The following is a 14,712-nucleotide window of genomic DNA, read 5'->3' on the forward strand; positions in this document are numbered from 1 at the left end:
CTTCCTCACCAAATTCCCACTGTCAAAACCCAGCTTGAGGCACAGATCCCCATCCCCTCAATCTCTCCAAGGAATTGGGCTCGGATTTCCCAATCCAGCAGGGCAGAAATGCTCTTGTCCTTACTGTACATCCTAATTGCAGTAATGGCTCAAGAAATAATTGAAAGAAATTAAAGGAATGAAGAGAAATTAAATAAGAGCTGCCAGCTCCAACTAAGGGATGTTCAAACCCCTTACCAACAATTTGCTTTAATTAACCGACTCAAACAAAGTAATTAACACCACATTGATACAGTATGATTCTTTTTAATCGAGTTATAGATAAATATTGCAGAATGTAAAAACCTTTGTAAATCCAGAAACTCTTTCAAGAGAGAGACAGGGCACAGCTGCAGAGAGTCTTGGGGAGTTCAGGGGAAAAACCCCAAAGTTTTCAGTGTTTAGCATCTCCCACCCTGTCGTCACTGACAGCAAACACGGCTTCAGCCTCAGGAAAACACGGAGAGTCAGGGATTTTACAGATCCTGGTCTCACCTCAGCCTCTCAGCAGGTACAGTCTGCAGGGAGAGGGAAGAAAAAGGGTCAGAATGGACAGCCTACTTCCAGAAAATCATCACCATTCATAAAGCACTAAGCAGAGCTGTAAGAACTTCCCCAAAGGTTCATTTCCCTGCGGACTGAGGGCTCTCAGTTGAAGCACAGGCTGGACCTGCCAGGGACAGACTCCAGGAACCCCAGAAGTAAAAGCCACTGGGCCAATTCCAGAAAACATTCCAAAATCAGGCTCCTAGGATGTGACCATCTCCTCTCTCACCTGGAGGTGGAAGCACAAGGAATGATCTTCCCTCCTGTGGGTTTTCTGGGATCTGCAGTGAACCGCAGGGGGAAGAAAACAAAGCCTGAATGTTTCGCACGACTGGAACAGAAAAGTGGGGAAAAGGGAGGCAGGGGCACTGCTGGGGTGATAACTGGGATCCAGCCTCTCCACACCAATGGAAGCAGAGACTGAGTGACAGAGCCTTTGGGACCACTTTGCTGGGATTCATAGGAAAACGGGTGAGTTTTATTTTGGCAGTAAAGCCAAGCTGCTTCTCACCTCATCAGCCGGGTACAGCAGCAGCACCCGCAGGAACCTGGCCAGGTGGCTCTGCCTGGCAGAGGGCTCCCCACTTCCTGGGAATTGTGTGCTACGGGGCTGTGCCACTGGCCATTAAAACAGTTCCCACCTGGCCCTTCACAAAGGCAAGGTGCTTTTTCCATACAGCAAATGGTTTTTGAATTAAGAAGGTAACACTGGTAATACTCAACTGGAGAAGAAAAAAGTGAGAGCTGTAAAATTTTCCTACGCCAGGCAAAAAAGAAAGCCAAATTAAAACCAAAACAAAAACTAACATAACAATGAAAAAAACAAACCATATCAAGCATGCTTCAAGAGAGTTTAAATCTGAATGAAGTAACTTACTTAGAAGCTTGAAAAGCTGCAATGCTGCAAAAATCTAATGCTGCAAAAAAAAAGGTGCCTTCCCATCCAAACCCATCTGGAATTCCACAATTCTGTGAACAGCTCCAGGCAGAAGGACTAGATTTCCATTGTGGTTCGAAAATGCTGCTGCAAGAACACGAAGAGAGATTTCATATACTGTTAAAGTGGCACAACCACATCAAAAATTACGTTTGGAGGTAAAGTGGCAACTCTGCAATTCCAGCTTCTGATACCAAGGACACACGGAGGGCTGAAACCTGGAGGTCCTTACATGACAGGATTTCTAGATTTCTAGAGTTACCCATCCCCAGTTTGCTGCTTAGGGTTAGAAAAGGTGGAATTCTGTTCTTAAGGGGTTACCACATACCATCAACGTGAGAGACGGGGATGCTGATGTTTGATCAGAGTCCTGGAGCAGCCTGGAGCACGCTGGCGTCCCGAACCAGGTCTGCTGCCTTGTCCGTGTAGGGGTAGGGCTTTGTCCTCAGCCTCAGCAGGATCTGTCAGCAAAGGAGGAGAGAAAAGTAGAGTGCACCGGCTCCCAAGTGTGGGGTACCATGTGCTGCTAAGGAAGACCACATGCTGAAAGTGGTTGGAAGCCGGGTGGGTTTTGGGAGGACAAATTCCATATTACTTCTGCAGGATTCTGTCTACAGTTCCTGCTCTACAAACCAAATACATCAAACGACAACAACAAACAAACAAAAAAACACCACATTAAATCAACAACAACAAAATAATTACTCCTACCTCAATAACCCCATACTGCCCCAAACCATTCCAAGGAGGGCGGCAGGAGGGGCTGGCAAAGGCAGGGCCCTGCCGGGCCCCCCTCGCCGCTGCCATCCTTCTCCAGCGCCGCCGCTGAGCCGCCTTCAGCCCAAAACCCACCCAAAAATACCCCAAAATCGTCCTAAATGCCCCCAAAAAACCCACCCAAAACTACCCAAACCCTCCTAAAAATATCCAAAAAACTCACCATAAAATGCCTCAAAACCAACCCAAAACCGTCCCAAAAATATCCCAAAAAATCCACCCAAAAATACCCTAAAACCCACCAAAGAATACCCCAAAGCCCTCCCGAGAATACCCGAAAACCCTGCCCATAAACACCCTGAAACCCCAAATTAACCACTCTGAACCCCAAAATATCCCTGAGCTCCCCATACCCCAAAATTTCCTTCCCAAACCCCAAATTCCCCCCCGACCCCCAAAATTCACTTCTGGGTCTCGTCCTCGGGGGCCGGCGGCTGCCGGGGCCCCCCCAGGCCCGCGGGCGGCGCCCCCAAACCCGGGGGGAGTTCGGGGTCCGAGTCGGGGTCGTCCTCATGAGCCACCAGCCTGGGGACCCAAAAACCGGGGGGAACCCCGAATCGGGGGGGGACCCAAAATTGGAGGGGGTCCTGGGGGGTTCTGGAAGGTTTTTGGGGCATCCCAGGAGGACTTTTGGGGTCTCAGGGGGTTTTGGGGGTCCCAGGAGGAATTTCAGGGGTCCTAAAGGGAAATTTGGAGGTCACAGGGGGAGTTTTGGGGTCCCAAAGAGAATTTTGGGCGTCCCAGGGAGGGCTTTGGAGTCCTGGGGAGAATTTTGGAGGTTTCAGGGGGTTTTTGGGAGGAATTTTGGGGGTCCTGGGGGGGGGGGTTGGGGTCCTGAAGGGAATTTTGGGGGTCTCAGGGGGTTTTTGAGGGTCCCAGGGGGATTTTTGGGGCTTCTGAAGGGAATTTTTGGGTTCCCGAGGCTGTTTTTGGTGATCCCGGGGCTGTTTTGGGGGGATCCCGCCGGGTATTTTTGGGGGTCCCGGGAGTGTTCTTGGGGTCCCCCCTCACCAGTCCATGGCCGGCTCCACTCCCCGGTTCCCGGTCAGCGCCAGCGCCTTCGCCCTGCGGGACCGGGGGGCTCCCGGTTATTTTTGGGGGGTCCCAGAGGGTTCTGAGGGGTTCCCGGGGAGTTTTTTGGGGGTCCCGGTGGAGTTTTGGGGGTCCCGAGGGCTCCGGGGCCTGTCCGTGTGTCCCGCCCCCGCCATAATCCCATTCCCGGTGCCGGTGCCGGGTCCCCTCCGGCTGCTCCCGCCCGCCCTCCCCCGCTGTCCCCCCGGTGCCGCCGCCCTCAGCGCGCCGGGCCCCGAATCCCACCTCCAGCAGCGCCTCCAGAGCCGCCCGAGCCCGGTCCCACCGCCCGCCGCCATCACGGCGGCGCCGGGCTCGCGACACGTGCGGGACGGCGGCCGGCGAGGGACAGAAAGGCACAAAGCGTTCCGGTACGGACGGCGGCCGGAACGGGACAGAAAGCCTCCCTCGCCGCTGCCATCCTAATCCGGCGCCGCCGCGGAGCCGCCTCCAGCCCTCCCCTCACTCACAGACACCGCCCCGCTCGCCGCTCGCTGCCGCCCCTCGCCCCTCCCGCCGGTTTTGCCGGGCGCTGGCTGGGGGGCTGCAGTACCGCCCTGTGCCCACAAGGCGGCAGCACTTTTCAAGCGAATCCGCGCCAAGCCACTCGCAAGAGGGCGGCCGCGGGCGGCCGGGCTGCAGTACCGCCCTTTGTCCACAAGGCGGCAGCACTTTTCAAGTGAGTCCGCGCCAAGCCACTCCCAAGAGGGCGGCCGTGGGTGGTGGGGCCACAGTACCGCCCTGTATTCACAAGGCGGCAGCACTTTTCAAGCGAGTCTGCGCCAAGCCACTCGCAAGAGGGCGGCCGTGGGTGGCGGGGCTGCAGTACCGCCCTGTGCCCACAAAGCGGCAGCACTTTTCAAGCGAGTCCGCGCCAAGCCGCTCCCAAGAGGGCGGCCGGGCTGCAGTACCGCCCTTTGTCCACAAGGCGGCAGCACTTTTCAAGCGAGTCCGTGCCTAGCCGCTCCCAAGAAGGCAGCCGGGCTGCAGTACCGCCCTGTGCCCACAAGGCGGCAGCACTTTTCAAGCGAGTCCGCGCCAAGCCACTCGGTGGTTTTGCAGGGCACTGGCTGGGGGGCTGCAGTACCGCTCTCTGCCCACACGGCGGCAGCACCGCGCCGTCCCCGCCGGCACGGCCTCGGCAGCGAACGCCCCAAAGCGTCCGCGCGGGAAAGAACGGAACAAAAAGCCTGCCTCCGACCCGATAGGAACCGGAAGAAAAAAGCTTTCCTCTTAAGCTGCATTTCAATATGCTTTATTTTTCTATTTTTCATATTTATATTCACATTCGGATTTGTAATGGATATTGATGGAAAATTATATTTTCATAATTTCTTACATTTATTCCTATTATATTTTATTTCAGATTTTTATACGTATTTTAATAGGTATCAGTAGAAGTCAGGGGAGGGTGTGTGGCTGGGGGCGGGGCCAGGGGAGGGGGTAAGGACGGGGTGGGGGTTAGGGGGAGGGGGTCAGCATTGGGGGCGTGGTTAGGGGCGGGGTCAGGGTGTGGGGGAGGGGGTGGAGGGTGGGTCAGGGAAGGGGTTAGGGTAGAGGGAGGATTCAGGGTGGGGGTGTGGCTACCAGACAGACCCCTCCCCTACCCAAAAATATTGTCAGGCGCAGCAGTAGAAAATTTGATGGTACCAGGGAGTAAAAATTTTTATTTTTACTTTGATGCTCCCAGGGAGTAGAAATTTTTATTTTTAAAGTTGTTTTCTTTTTTTACTTCCTCGGAGCACAGTATTTTCTACTCCTGCTTTTTTATTCTAAGTACAGAAAGGAAAAAAAAGAGAGAAAGAGAAGGAGACAGTGAGAAGAAGAGGAGAGAGTGATAAGGAGAGAGAGAGGGAGAAGAAGAAAAGGAGAGAGCAGGAAGAGGAGAGAGTAAGGAAAAAGAGAGATGAGGAAGACAAGAGAGTGAGAAGAAAAAGAGGAGAGAGGAGGAAGAGGAGTGAGAAGAAAGGGAGAGAGATGAAGAAGAGTGTGAGAAGGACAGGAGAGAGCAAGAAGAAGAGGAAAGCGTGAGAGGAAGAAGAGAGTGTGAGAAGGAAAGGAGAGAGTGACAAGAGGAAGAGAGAGGAGGAAGAGGAGTAAGTGAGAGGAAGAAGAGGAGAGAGGAGGAAGATGAGAGAGAGGAGAGAGTGAGAAGGAGAGAGTGAGATGAAGAGGAGAGAGTGAGAAGTGGAGAGAGTGGGAGGAAGAAGTGAGAAGAAGAAGAAAGGAGGAAGAAGAGAGAGGAGGAAGAGGAGAAAGTGAGAGGAAGAAGAGGAGACGGAGAGGAGGAAGAGGAGAGAGAAGAATAGGAGAGAGGAGGAAGAGCAGCGAGTGCGAAGGAGGAGAGAAGAGGAAGAGGAAAGAGAGAGAAGGAAAGGAGAGAGTGAGATGAAGAGAGTGTGAGAAGAAGAGGACAGAGTGAGAAGAGAGAGTGAGAAGAAGAGGAGAGAGGAGAAAGAGGAGAGAGTGAGAAGAAAAGGAGAGATGAAGAGAGTGTGAGAAGAAGAAGAGAGGAGAGAGTGACAAGAGGAAGAGAGGAGGAAGAGGAGTGAGAGGAAGAAAAGGAGAGAGAGGAGGAAGATAAGAGAGAGAAGGAGAGTGAGAAGAAGAGGAGAGAGGAGGAAGAGGAGAGAGGAGGAAGAGGAGAGAGGAGGAAGAGGAGAGAGGAGGAAGAGGAGAGAGGAGGAAGAGGAGAGAGGAGGAAGAGGAGAGAGGAGGAAGAGGAGAGAGGAGGAAGAGAGAGGAGAGAGGAGGAAGAGGAGAGAGGAGGAAGAGGAGAGAGGAGGAGAAAAGGAGAGAGGAGGAAGAGGAGAGAGGAGGAAGAGGAGAGAGGAGGAAGAGGAGAGAGGAGGAAGAGGAGAGAGGAGGAAGAGGAGAGAGGAGGAAGAGAGAGGAGAGAGGAGGAAGAGGAGAGAGGAGGAAGAGGAGAGAGGAGGAGAAAAGGAGAGAGAGAGAGATGAAGAAGAGAGTGTGAGAAGAGGAGAGAGTGAGAAGAAGAGGAGAGAGTGAGAAGAGAGAGGAGGAAGAAGTGAGAGGAGGAAGAGGAGAAAGTGAGGAGAGGAGGAAGAGAAGAGACTGAGAAGAAAAGGAGAAAGATGAAGAAGAGAGTGAGAAGAAGAGGAGAGCGTGAGAAGAAGAAAAGAGAGTGAGAACAAGAAGAGGAGAGGAAGAGGAGAAAGTGAGAAAAGGAGAGAGGAGGAAGAGGAGCAAGTGAGAAGGAGAGAGTGAGATGAAAAGGAGAGTGTGAGAAGAAGAGAGAGTGAGATGAAGAAGAGGAGAGTGAGAGGAGAGAGTAAGATGAAGAGGAGAGAGTCAGAGGAGGAAAGAGGAGGAAGAAGAGAAAGTGAGAAGAAGAAGAGAGGAAAAGGAGAGAGAGAGGAGGAAAAGGAGAGAGAGAAGAAAAGGAGAGAGGTGAGAAGTGGAGAGAGTGAGGAAGAAGAAGAGAGAGGAAGAAGAGGAGAAAGTGAGGAGAAAGGAGGAAGAGGACAGAGTGAGAAGAAAAGGAGAGAGTGAGAGGAAGAAGAGGAGAGAGGAGGAAGAGGACAGAGTGAGGAGAAAAGGAGAGAGAGATGAAGAGAGTGTGAGAAGAGGAGAGAGTGTGAGGAGAGAGTGTGAGAAGAGGACAGAGTGAGAAGAAGAGAGAACAAGAAGAGGAGAGAGGAAGAAGAGGAGAGGAGGAAGAGGAGAAAGTGAGGAGAGAGGAGGAAGAGGAGCGAGTGAGAAGGAGAGAGTGAGATGAAGAAAAGGAGAGTGTGAGAAGAAGAGGAGAGTGAAAGGAGAGAGTAAGAAGAAGAGGAGAGTGTCAGAGGAAGAAGAAAGAGGAGGAAGAGGAGAAAGTGAGAAGAGGAGAGGAGGAAGAGGAGTGAGAAGAAAAGGAGAGAGCGAGAAGAAGAGGAGAGAGGGTGAGAAGAAGAGGAGAGAGGAGGAAGAGGAGGAAGAGGAGTGAGGAGAGAGGAGGAAGAGGAGTGAGAAGAAGAGGAGAGAGCGAGGAGAAGACGAGGATAGTGAGAGGAAGAAGAAGAGAGCAAGAAGAAAGAGTGAGAAGAAGAAAAGGAAGAGAGTAAGAAGAAAACAGAGCAAGAAAAATAAAAGAGAGATAAAAAGAAAAACTAAAAAAGTCAGATTGGAAAGAGAAAGGCAAAAGAAAGGAGGGGTAAAGAGAAAAAGAGTGAAAGACAAACAGAAAAGGAAGCACTTGAAATGAAAGAGAAAAGCAAATAGAGAGACAAGAAAAAGAAGAAATAGAGCTGAAAACCTACAGGAAAACAAATGGAGAGACTGAACACAAGGTAGGGTTCAAGAGAGAAAGAAATAGAGAGTTAGACAAAAAAGTTAAAGTTGGACAGAAAAGGAAAAAGGGTCAGAGACAAAGACAATGATAGCAAGTGTTAGAAAGACAAAGGCTGACAAAGAAAAAAAAAAGAAGAAAACATAGTGAAACCTAGATTGAAAGAGACAGACATAGAGACATGGGGAAATACATGTAGAGGAAGGGAAGAAAATAGACAGGGTGAGAAGGAAATAGGGTTAGAGAAACATAGAGATGTGTTAGAAATGGAAACAAAGGAAAACACAGGCAGAGACAAAGAGTTACACATGGAAGGATAAAGTGAGGAATAGACTAAAGAGGAAAGTAAGAGGCAAAGGGAGAAAAAGGGTGAAAATGATAGGACTCAACCACACCAAAGAAAGACAGGAGATGAATGGTGGGCAGGGCAGAGGGTAAGAGGCATCATTATTAGGGCTGATTAATCTTTATTCCCTTAAACTTCAGCAATACACAGGGAAACAATGCATACAAATGCAAGTACAGAGACAAATACAACAAAGAATACATCATACCTAGGCACAAAAGTACAAGTCCAATTTACATACAGCAAAATACATCAAAAGACAGGAACAACTGCAAAGACAGAACAATATAATATACTACAAGCCAAATACATATTGACACAATATAACCGTGTCTCCATTTCAGAAAAGTCCACAACGCTTTTATTGTTATGACGCACCCAGAACAAAAACGGCGCAAAACGCTCCGCCGACGTGCACGCCCCCTTCGCGTTACGCACAAACTCACATTCACGGCAACTCGCTCCAGAGACTCCCAAAAAATCCTCCTGCCTGATGAAAACCCCCCCTGAAAGGCAAAGGCCATACACACAAGGTTGTATCTGCTCCACACACACACACAGCTGCAGACACAAGCACACACAAACTCTCACAGACAGACACAGACAGTCACACTCTCACACATTCTTCTGCTGACACGCTGGCTGCCACCCTTACGTGAAACGTTGCACTGAAGAATATGCTTAAACGCTTCTTCTGACTGCAGGACCTCCATGTCAAATGATAGATTCCAGGAAATTCTGTAGGGACCCGGGGACCTACGAGACAAGGGGAGGCGGTCAGTGACTGACTATCTGAGAGCTAGGAGCTATACCAACTCTGGGCCCATCAGTGTTGTACCCCAAACCCCGTAGAGAACAGATGAACGGCAAAGCTTTATAACTGCTCTACCTGAGCGTGACTACGTGCCCGGGCAAGGCAGCTCCGATCATAATTGCCACAACAGAGGTGCATACAACATAAGCCAACGTAGGTACATACAGTATAAGCACAAACAACATAAGCCAACGTAGGTACATACAGTATAAGCACAAACAACATAAGCCAACGTAGGTACGTACAGTATAAGCACAAACAACATAAGCCAACGTAGGTACGTACAGTATAAGCACAAACAACATAAGCCAACGTATGTACATACAGTGTAAGCACAAACAATATAAGCTAACATAGGTAGGCGCAACATACGCACATACAATAGAAGCAGACACAGGTAGGTGCATCATAAGTGCATACAACGTAAGCTGACAGAGATACAAGATAAGTGAGGACTTGATATAATTCTCCAGAAGACTAATTTTTGAGCCCTATATCCTTTGAGAAGGCAGATGCTACGGAACTACTGTGGTCAGGTGATGAGGGGCTAATAAGCTCCATACGGAAGTCCATGAGAAGGGCTACCAAAACTGAGAATGAAGATGGATGAGAACATCTCGTGTACATCGTCCGGACCCAAAAAGTGAATATGTAAAAATGCCAGAATAATTGATATCCGGGAAGGTACGTGAGCAAAATATGGCCAATACGGCACAAAATGATGTTGCTAAAGCATGGAGATGTAACAAAGACCTATGACACAGACAACGTGACACGGACACAGACAACGTGACACGGACACAAGTGGAAACTGCCTGGCAATTTCACCTTATGGACCCAAGATTCCTAGCCCAAGATGAGCCATGGGCTGATGATGCCAAAGAAAAGAAAGCCCTAGGGCAGTAGCACTTGATGATGACATGCAACTCCTTTCAAGATGTTAGTGCCAAAGCACTTAAGAGGAAGCCTAAGAAGCTCAGTAGGCCTAGAGAAGGAAGAAATGACTACAGGGTGACTGTAGCTATAGCTCCAGACATGAAGGCGGGCTCCTATGGTGAAAAGATCCACGACAACGTCAAGAGTCAAAGAAGGCCGCCGATGCGAACGTCACGAGAACCAGAGAGGGATCGGAACTGCCCTGCCGGGCGAAGACTCTGGGGGGGCTGAGGAGAAACCCTCTCCCTTTGCTCCCGAGGGGCCCGTCCCACTATGGGCCTATTCTCCAAGCTAACATCAAATAGCCTCCTGTGATAGTAAAGGTTTTCCCCCCATCTCCCACCTACTGGCCCCAGCACTTGGCTTTTGCAAGACAACCGGATGGAATCCAATGTCAGTTGGATGTGGACGGCGAGACGTTCTCTGCATCAGCTTCGGTGCTGCCGTTTCCAAACTTCAGCTACGCTCCTCCTCAGGGTACCTAAGACAAAACAGAAAATGCAACTAGTGCCCACGAAAAGAGGAATCCCCGAAACTCCGACACACCGCTGCCCCGGCTCACCTGAAGTCTCAATTTGACTCCACAAGCTGCCTGGAGGATACCTGAAAAACAAAAAGGTACACACTTAGCATGCTGCTGCATAAGGGTCACCTGTGAGTCACCGTGCCAAAATGCCAACTCACCCGCTCGCCTCTGTTCCTTCACACAGCTAGGGCAGCGACAGCACCTGCAAAAAAACAAAGCAAAACAACCCACACTGAGATACTGTGAAAACAACATCCCCCTGACCTGAAAAGCACACCCACCCAGACCTTACGCTTGCACCCACCTGGCCTTGGACATCCAGACATCCGGACCAGGGACATCTTGCAAGATGACTGCCTAAAATAAAACAAAGTAACCAAGAGTGGATGCTTAGAATTGCACCAAAACCTGAAACCTGAGCAAGAACAACTCCTTCTGTCCACTGCTCACCTGGCACACAGGGCCTTGACTGCTGCTATCTGCCTGGACCTCCTAAAAATAAAGGCAAAGAACACTGCTGTAACATGGTCACTATTTAGGCTTCCCCTGAAAATGCAAACAATGACTGACCCGATCATGGGAAAACCCTCACCCAGGACTAGGGCTCTCTGCCACTGATCTGAACTGTCTGCATCTGAAAGGAAGTTAGGACTAGTGTCAAATGGCTGCAGGACAACTTAACAGCACCAAACATGTTATGTCAATCTCCTGATACAATCTAGAGCCCAACTACACCCTGCAAATTACAAATTTCAAGTCCCCAGGACTTGTGCTATTACAGGCTATGCAGCAGGGCAGAGCAGCTGTGGGACAAATACGTGCAGACATCTGTGACACAGGACAGGGAGAGAGAGCTTTTGAGGAGAAGAAAGGACCGAGAGACCCAAAGAACACAGAGTGCACCAGAGACAAGTGACAGGACACACACCAGAACTGCTCTGCCCTGAGCACCTCAGCACTGTGATCAAAACAGACACTTTCCCTTTAGCTGGTCTAAGGGGACACTTCTTGCACATCCCTGCCCCCAAAGCTGATTCAAGAGGCCCTCCCAGCACCCCACTTTCACCCCCACTGTGGGCCTTAGCCCTCCACTTATCTCTCTGGCATCTGGGGATGAGAATCCACGTCGCGTGGCAATGGAGGCTGCTTCGCCTGCGGGGAATGTCCTATGGTCACCGGGCTGTGGTCCCGTGCTCAGCTACAATCGAGAACACCAAACATCACTGCACGATCTCAGCCGCACAGCAGCCACAACCCAGCAATTCTGCTGCTCACCATTATTCTCCTGAGAACGCCGGGCAAATAATCCACTTTGCTGTGTTGTGCCAAAAACACGCCCGGCCCTTAACAGGGAGAGACCCTGTCAGGCACCGCCTCAGAGAAGAACCGAGCTGTACTGGGGGGACACACCCAGCCAACGTGTACAAGTTAAACAGAATTTTCTCTCAGAACTGGGACTTTCAGCACCCCCCAGGTGCTACTCGACTGCCACATACACACAGAGGGCTTCGTGAGGCGCTCTGGGGTTGGCCAGTCCTGCTCCAAGCTCTGCTGATGCCTCTGTGGTTTTAACGCTGTCCTCAAGGAGGTGGTAGAACCTCACAGTATTTGCCCCTGGAGCTTAATTTCTGAAGTTTTCTTTGGGAAACACATCCACTTCCTACTTAACAATGCAGTCCCCTCTCCTGCTCTCGGGAAGAGCTGCCCACAGGCATGGGAACCACCTCTCCTCTCCTCTGCCCTTAAAACACTGTGTTACTGAGGCCAACTACTTCCAGACCAAGACTGTCCATGCAGGGACAGTGTCCCTTCTCTTTAGGGTCAGGGAAAAAGGGCAGAAGCACCCACAGAGATTCACTGCCCCTCTTGAGCACAAAGCACCGTGAATCTGCACCTCCTTCTGCTTGCAGGGAAGATAATAAAATATATTTTATTTAATATTATATTATATTTAATATTAATTATAGTTAATATTATAATAAAGATAATATAAAATATAATAGGGAGCCCTACAAACTGACATCAGGAACCTGGACTGGTGAGTTTTCTTTCCCAGGGAAAATGGCCTGTGATTGTGCCCAGAGCTCCTTGGGTCTTAGGGTGAGGCTGACTGGAAATAATCCGAATATTAAAGGATATATTCAGACCCCAGCTGCCCCCCCCCCCCCCCCCAAACTTGTGCTTTTCTGACAGTGCCAAGGGAGCCCTTCAAACTGACGCCAGGAACCTGGGCTGCTGAATTTGCTTTCACCAAGTAGATATCCCTCATTTATTCACAGGGCCCTGCAATGCCCCTGGGTTGTCAGGTCCTAAATTTCCTTTTGCCTCCTCAATGTCAAAACAGCGCAGGATTTCTCCCAGTCCAAATCTCCCATCCCCAAGTACTCAGGGTTTTTTATTTCTTACCAAATACCTGTTGCAAACTGACAGTACAAAGCTTGGGGCTTGATATTTTCTGTGCTGGATTTCACCTCAAGAAATCTGCCACCATAAAACCCTAACCACAACCACTTCGCTTTGCTCACAAATCACAACCTTCAGACCAGCATTATGGCACCTTACCCACTGGCCCTCCACTGGCACCTTCCCAAAGCATTCCAGTACATTCCAGTAGTACTCTGCATTTTCAGTGGGCATTCTGTCAGACCCACATCCTGACACTAAAAATGCACCAAGGAATTCTACAATAGCCATTAGGAAGGCATAACAATTCTCTAAAAGTCACCAGAGAAAGCCTTCAAAATTCCCCTAAATATTCCTAATAGCCCTGCAAAAAAAAAACAAACACTCAAGGAAGCCTGCTCAGCCTCCAAACCCCTTCCTGTTGCTCTCTAGTCCACAGATGTCATCCCTACCTTTTAGCAGCGGGTCCTGTTGTCCTCTGAGGGTTCTGGCGTTGTCCTGGTGCGAGGGTCGCTGCCCTGTCCCACTGGGAGGCTTCCGGTGTGGTCTCGCTGTCAGGCTTGCTGTGCTGTGCTGCTGTTGTTGGGGCTGAAAAGGGAAAAGGCTGCTTAGGGTGAGGTACGGGTGGCGTGAGGGGTGCCGTACCTGTACCCTAACTTGCCTCCTAAGCTGTACCCTGTAGCCCTGATCTCCACTGGACTGTCCAGCCGTCAAGGCCTCACCCTTTACCCCTGACCCCTCCCTCTGCCCCCCAGCCCTCAGGCTCTGGCTGTCACCCTCAAGCCCCCTCTCAGCTGCCCCTCAGCTCCTGTGTGCCACCCTTAATCCCTCTCCTCTGCCCCTCAGCCCCCAGCTTCTCTGTGTCACCCTCCAGCTGCCCCTGCCCCCCTCAGCATCTCTCTGTGTCACCCACTGTCCCCTCCCCTGTTCCCCCCTCAGCTCCCAGCCTCCGTCACCCTCAAGGCCCCACAGTGCCCCTCAAGCTGCCCCTCAGCCTCTATGCCATGAAAAGACCCTAAAACCCCATAAAAATGCGCTAAAAAAACCCCACATCTTCAAAATGCCTTAAAACCCCCACAAAAACATAAAAATAGCCTCAGAACGCCCTTAAAATACAATAAAAATACCCTACTTTAAAACAACCCCAAAAAGCCCCCAAAGAAGCTTTTAAAAAAAAAAATCCCTACATATTCCTAAGAGCTCTTAGAACAGCTCCATAATCCTTAAAACACATCGATAAGACCCTAAAAACCAGCGCAGCGAGGGAGGCTGGAAGATGCGGAGCCGCGCTCCCGGCCCTGGGCGCAGCGCGGCTCCGGCAGGAAAGCGGCTCCTCCGGCAGGCAGAGGCGGCGCCGCGCCGGGAGACCCCCGCCCGCTGCCCCCGGCCCGGCGGGGCCGGCACCGGGCCCGGGGGGCCCCGGCGGCGCCCGAGCCTCGCGCCCGGAGCGGACGGAGCGGCGGCACCGGCCGGCACCGGCCCCGGCCGCCCTCGGCCCGCGGAGCCGCCTCCAGCCCTCCCCTCACTCACAGACACCGCCCCGCTCGCCGCTCGCTCCCGCCCCTCGCCCCTCCCGCCGCTTTGGCCGGGCTCCGGCTGGGGGGCTGCAGTACCGCCCCGTGCCCACAAGGCGGCAGCACTTGTCCAGAGGGTCCGCGACACGATGGCGGCCCGTGGGGACCTTGACGGAGAGAGGCGTTTTTCGCCCATGCCTGTCGGCTCCCGCCAAAAACCCGCACGCTCGCGGTGCTGCTGACCCCACAGCCCGTGTGCACGGCACCAGAACCGCCGCGGAAAATCCCGTCGGGGGGCGCCGGCGTTGCGGGCAATTCAGGCAGTGTAAAAAACAGACACGGGTCCTCGAATTTCAACGTCCTCGTTTTCGCGCCCTCTCGAGAAGGTCAAGCGAGGCCGCGCCACGCCACTCCCAAGATGGCGGCCGCGGGCGGCGGGCTGCAGTACCGCTCTCTGCCCACACGGCGGCAGCACCGCGCCGTCCCCGCCGGCACGGCCTCGGCAGCGAACGCCC

The 14,712-nt window shown here is 51.7% G+C and overlaps 1 protein-coding gene and 1 long non-coding RNA gene across 7 annotated transcripts; both read right to left on the reverse strand.

The window, feature by feature from the left end:
• Positions 1 to 290: 290 nt before the first annotated feature.
• On the reverse strand, positions 291 to 9,019 carry LOC144246460 (UBX domain-containing protein 1-like). Of its 4 annotated transcripts, none has more exons than XM_085574152.1 (7): positions 3,617 to 5,127; positions 3,311 to 3,364; positions 2,705 to 2,824; positions 1,851 to 1,983; positions 1,463 to 1,606; positions 815 to 866; positions 291 to 557 (listed from the first exon to the last, which is right to left on the reverse strand). In XM_085574152.1, exons 1-4 carry the CDS (start codon positions 3,667 to 3,669, stop codon positions 1,974 to 1,976), a joined length of 237 nt encoding a protein of 78 aa, XP_085430278.1. In that variant the 5' UTR covers positions 3,670 to 5,127; the 3' UTR covers positions 291 to 557; positions 815 to 866; positions 1,463 to 1,606; positions 1,851 to 1,973. The 4 variants fall into 4 exon arrangements, 3 of the variants coding, with proteins under 3 accessions (XP_085430278.1, XP_085430277.1, XP_085430276.1); XM_085574151.1 differs by having other exon boundaries at positions 1,463 to 1,609; XM_085574150.1 differs by having other exon boundaries at positions 1,463 to 1,983.
• A 37-nt stretch (positions 9,020 to 9,056) lies between these two features.
• Positions 9,057 to 13,863, reverse strand: LOC144246618 (uncharacterized). Of its 3 annotated transcripts, none has more exons than XR_014953494.1 (3): positions 13,136 to 13,863; positions 10,873 to 11,478; positions 9,057 to 10,772 (listed from the first exon to the last, which is right to left on the reverse strand). It is a non-coding gene; the product is annotated as an uncharacterized LOC144246618 (long non-coding RNA). The 3 variants fall into 3 exon arrangements; XR_014953495.1 differs by having other exon boundaries at positions 9,057 to 10,637; positions 10,731 to 11,478; XR_014953493.1 differs by having other exon boundaries at positions 9,057 to 10,357; positions 10,439 to 11,478.
• Between the last annotated feature and the right edge of the window lie 849 nt (positions 13,864 to 14,712).

Source organism: Lonchura striata, chromosome 3 (assembly GCF_050655825.1).
Source record: "Lonchura striata isolate lonStrDom1 chromosome 3, ASM5065582v1, whole genome shotgun sequence".
Classification (NCBI taxonomy): Eukaryota; Metazoa; Chordata; class Aves; order Passeriformes; family Estrildidae; genus Lonchura; species Lonchura striata.

Bases quoted from the DNA above. Each gene is read 5' to 3' on its own strand.
- LOC144246460 (XM_085574152.1), bottom strand. From the start codon at position 3,669: ATGGCGGCGGGCGGTGGGACCGGGCTCGGGCGGCTCTGGAGGCGCTGC. The intron at 3,365-3,616 runs GTGGGATTCGGG...CCGGTCCCGCAG, and splicing joins CTCTGGAGGCGCTGCTGGAG to GGCGAAGGCGCTGGCGCTGA. The intron at 2,825-3,310 runs GTGAGGGGGGAC...TTGGGTCCCCAG, and splicing joins GTGGAGCCGGCCATGGACTG to GCTGGTGGCTCATGAGGACG.